General features: G+C 45.7%; 1 protein-coding gene across 1 annotated transcript in view; it reads right to left on the bottom strand.

The window, feature by feature from the left end:
- Nucleotides 1–259: 259 nt before the first annotated feature.
- IMMT (inner membrane mitochondrial protein) overlaps nt 260–4653 on the bottom strand; it is a gene marked incomplete at its 5' end in the record, with an annotated part of 6737 nt that continues 2343 nt past the window's right edge. The window contains 4 exons of the mRNA XM_010164701.1: nt 260–1196; nt 1497–1626; nt 2020–2151; nt 3689–3912. Of these exons, the coding sequence (XP_010163003.1) occupies nt 589–1196; nt 1497–1626; nt 2020–2151; nt 3689–3912 (1094 nt within the window). The remainder of the gene's footprint in view (nt 1197–1496; nt 1627–2019; nt 2152–3688; nt 3913–4653) is intronic.

The following is a 4653-nucleotide window of genomic DNA, read 5'->3' as shown; positions in this document are numbered from 1 at the left end:
CAGGGGAAGGAGTCCACCAGAGCATGTGCTCTGATACCAGCTTAAGTTATATCTACATAAACCTGTCCTCAGACATGGGTATTTTTACAGCTGTACAAATTAATTAGCCACATTGATCACATCAAGGAATTCTTGCTCCCTGAAAGGAGTAAACCAGAGGTAAGTAAGTATTAACTTCTTCAGATCCCAGAGAAAGGCTGTTCTCTTACTGCCCAGCTGTATTTGATGTTTAAACAGGAGACTGAACAGCAGGAAAAAGTGGTTGAAGTCTTGTTTTTATTCAGCTGACAAAGTGGCAAATCATTAATGGCAGGTTACAAACATTATTTTGGTTGGATCACAAGCCAGCTTGGTAAGATGGGGAAACAAAATTCTTACACAAATTGTAAAGTAGCTTCCTGAAGTCGGTTCAATACAAATACAACAGGTGGTGAAGTTAAATACAGTGCAAGGAAACAAGACCGTACCCGTGCTTTGATGTAACGCTTCCAGCCCCTGCCAACAGCCTGGTTTGCCACCCGTGGGGCATGGTGGGGTTTCTTTCCAACACAAACAATCACTGAACAGCCTCCGAAGCTACAACCCTACTCACTGCACTTGCGTTGTCCCCAACCCCACGGCGCTGGCGTACGCTGTCAGGATATCCACTATTTGTTTTGTTTCTAGGGTCATTCGCGCTTCGGTCAGCCAGTCGTGTGCCACTCTCCTCGATTCTCCTCTTAACTGGTTGACAAATTTAGCTGCCAGCTCCAGATCTCCGTGTTCAATGCAGTAAGAAGCGTAAGACAGTAATTTAAACGTATCGAGGTCGTCGGGGCTGAGCTCAGCAGGCGGCTTCAGCTGTTGAGGGTGAAAGACGAGCAGCGACTGCAGGTAAGACAGGAAGTACTGGTACAAGCTGTTTCTGGTTTCATCGATCATCGCCACCCTTTTGGCCAGTTTTTGGACTGTGTAGAAACGTGCTCGGAGAGCCTCCTCGCTGTACACTCCCCGCGTCAGGGACTCCTGCGGGAGAGCTGCTGTTAAGGCTTCTGTAAACGCGTTGTCAGAACAACTGGCTTTGATGGCCTTCACCGCGCTCGCCAGCGGTTGGGTGGGACTGTCGCCAGAGGCTGTTTTCATGCAGTATTTGAGTGCTTCAACAGAAAGCCACAGCTGATGGGCCTTTCTGGCTTCCTCTTCTGCTACTGCGTGACCTGAAAAATAAGCCAAGAAGGGGACTTGTAAGTATGGGAAGAGTTTTGAACACAAGCAACAAAAAGCCATCCCTCAAAACACTGGCAGCTGCCCCCTCAGCACGTGAGCCGAAAGCAAGTCTGTTCTGCAGTTCAGGCTCAGAACGAGACGACAGCTTTGGACCCGTGCAGCTGGGATGTGCTGGGTGCTCAGCAGTGTGGCAAACCCAGGCCCACGAGCCATGTGCCTAAACCTGGGATTAGGCACCCAGGCACCCGTCAGAACTTCAGTCCTTAAAGAAATGTGATTTCAGTGCTCACTCTCGACTGCTTGCTCGATTCCTTTCAGCCTGGCGTAGGCAGTGTTGATATCCAACGTGAAGTTGTCGAGCTGTTCCTGAGTAAGGCGTCTGAATTGCATTTCTTGTTCACTGAGTTTCTCTGATAAGTTCTGAAACAGTGAGAGACAAAACAGCTGCTCCTGGTCTGATAAATTATGTTTTAACTTATTTTTAAAGTATGTTTCTATAAATCTTGTTCTTGCTAGGAATAGCACGTATAGTAAATACAATGTACTAGTAAGAAGCCTTATTAGGGTGAAATTAACAAGTTACTGCATTTGTAATTATCAAAATTCTCACCTATAGCAAAAGCTTTTAAGACAAGTCAGTAAAACCTACATGTTCAGGCACTTTATTACATCTCTGAGATGAGCAGGCTTCCCTCCCCAGCCCGCATTTCAGTCTTCTGGAAGGTGGCTCAGGAGTCTCGTCCTGTGAAGCTGTGCTCTGCAAGGGTTCAAATATCCCCCTAATTCCCTTGGGGACTCACTCTGCTCTCTTACCTGCTCAAATTCCACCTTTAGCTCCTGTTCCTGGATCTTCAGCACGTCTCTCAGATGGTCTGTGTGGGCAGCAGCCTGCCGCCGGAGCTGGGTCCTCATTTCGCTCTCCATCACCTCTCGGACTTCTTCAACCTGTACACACGTGAGCGGTTGTCACTACAATGCTACTTCTGTTTGTCACACACTATGGTTATATCATCCATCAGTGACTGCCTCGGGTACATTTAATAAAAGTGGAGTTGACAGAGCCCATGTTTCATCTTAGAAAGCTGTCAAGGTCCTTTTTTATAGCTGAACCTCTTCCTAAAGATGTCAAAGATCAGCTTCACCATCCACAGTGCCTGTGGTTATACTCACCAGGCACTCAGTGCAGTTACCAAAATACTGTATAAAAGATACACTAACATGACAAACTCAACACTCTGGGGTTTATAAACCAACTTCCAAACAAAAACTACTTTACCTTTTCCCTGTGTGCTGTAATACTGACTGATTTGGACACAGTTTAATAAAATGGTAACAGCCCTTTTACCTGATCTTGTGTAAAACAGCTACTTTAGAGAGCGTGGGTTAGCACAAGGGCCATGGTGCAGGTTTATTTAGGTGCAGGCTTATTTAGGAGCAGTTGAACAGTTTTTTGTTTGTTTGGATTTTGAGGGGAGTTTTTGTTGGTGTATTTTATTATTTTTTTTTAAATAAGGATTGTGTCATTTCCAACCTTCCATTAAATGCCAAGATGACAGTTCAGGCAACTTTTAAAGAGCTCTAAATTAATCTCTGTTACTGCAATGCTTTGAAGCAACAGGCTACAAGTAAAATACCTTGTTTCCATTGTGTCAATACAAGTTTTTCAACTAACAGCCAATGTTTAATCTTATTTTCAGAGGCATGGATGTGAAAACAGCACAAGTATTTGGCACAAGTGTCAGCCTGCAATATGGTACCTCAAAACATAAAACCTCCAGCACCCAGATTCCTGTTTGTAAGTTGTACTTCCTTCATGTACAAAACAACATTAAAATTCTGAGTTTGCATAGTTCTTTTGAAAGAAATCAAATCCCAAACCACTGGCAAAGAATGGAAGGACATGGAGATAGCTCCTGGAAGTTAATAACAAAACAAGGGGAAATGGGTTTAAACTGAAAGAGGGGAGGTTTAGATTAGATATTAGGAAGAAGTTCTTCACTGTGAGGGTGGTCAGACACTGGCCCAGGTTGCCCAAGGAAGTTGTGGCTGCTCCTCCCTGGAAGTGTTTAAGGTCAGGCTGGATGAGGCTTTGAGCAACCTGGTCTAGTGGAAGGTGTCCCTGCTGATGGCAGGGGGGTTGGAACTGGATGATCTTGAAGGTTCCTTCCAACCCAAACCATTCTATGATTCTATGAAACAGGATGGAGGGACGACATAGCCCTGAGGTGGTCATACTGGGTCAGATCAAACGCTTGTTTTGAGCCAGCAGACAGGAACACGAAGCTGTCAGGCCCTGTTGCACTGTGTGATTTTACCATTCTAATTTTGCAGCAGTTTCCTTGATCAACTTTCCGTGCTTAGCCTGGAGGGTCACCCTATCTCTCAGAACATCCTGGTTGCTCTTCTGGACACCTCCTCTAGCTCTTCTATATCCTTTTCCGAGCCAGAGATCCAAACAGGAGTGTTTGTTACACCACTTTACCTTCTTCTCCTGTTCCATTTCAATTTCACTTTTGTGACGTTCCAGAGCTTTGGCCACGGCTGCCTCAAATGCTTTTTTATCTTCAAGTTTCTGCTTCTCCAGGGCTGACTCGATGTGTTGCTGTTCCCTCACTCGCTGCTCCGCCAGCTCCTTGTTCAACTGGTCGATGCGACGATGGGCGTGTGCAATGAGAGAATTTAAGTCGTCCGTCGATAACTGGCCAGCTAAAGAAAACACAGGGGTGTTAGGAGGGTCTGTGGGGACACTCCCACCACGGTGCTTGCCCACCTCCCATTCCAGCACTCTAAGGCTTCCTGTGGTTGCCCAGCAAGCGTGTTTTATGAAAAGTTTCTGACCTGTACTCATGCCCATCCCATATCACTTTCTGAGCCACACCTGTGGGCAAGTACTTTCTATCTAGGAGAGAAATTATCTTAGTTTCCTTGAAGCTGATTCACAGCTATTATTTACACTCCCATATCCATATCACACTCAACTAGAGGACACTGTGGACAGCTCTGTACATTTCTTGGTCTTTATACCACCATGTATCTTCTTCCCCTGTGACAACACATAGAGCAGCAGGACATGTGAAACCTGGTGCTGACTGATACCTCCAGCTGGGTACAAGCTTATGGAAATCTGATCCTGAAAACACTGAAGTCATTGTGACGGACAGCCAGAATTACGTTCTCTCTTCAACAGTCCTCCAGACCAACTGTTTGCAATCAAATTTCTTACCCTAATTTGTACCTTTCATGGTTTGGCTACTCCAAGAGCAGCATCTCTGTCTGCCAAGGGGTTTCCTATCTTTCTGCTGGGAGAGGAGGAGGACACAAGATACACCTACAACATTTGGTGACCTGAGAATTGCACAGGCTCTGTAAAATGCTGCAGCTCATTTTGCACTGGCTGTCAGCTAAATTGCCTGTGTGGAAAACCAGAGAGTACCGGGGAAGGCATTC

The sequence above is a fragment of the Antrostomus carolinensis genome, unplaced genomic scaffold (assembly GCF_000700745.2).
Source record: "Antrostomus carolinensis isolate BGI_N321 unplaced genomic scaffold, ASM70074v2 scaffold39103, whole genome shotgun sequence".
NCBI lineage: Eukaryota > Metazoa > Chordata > Aves > Caprimulgiformes > Caprimulgidae > Antrostomus > Antrostomus carolinensis.
The sequence above is the reverse complement of the archived record's forward strand: the minus strand, read 5'-3'. Positions and strand labels throughout refer to the sequence as shown.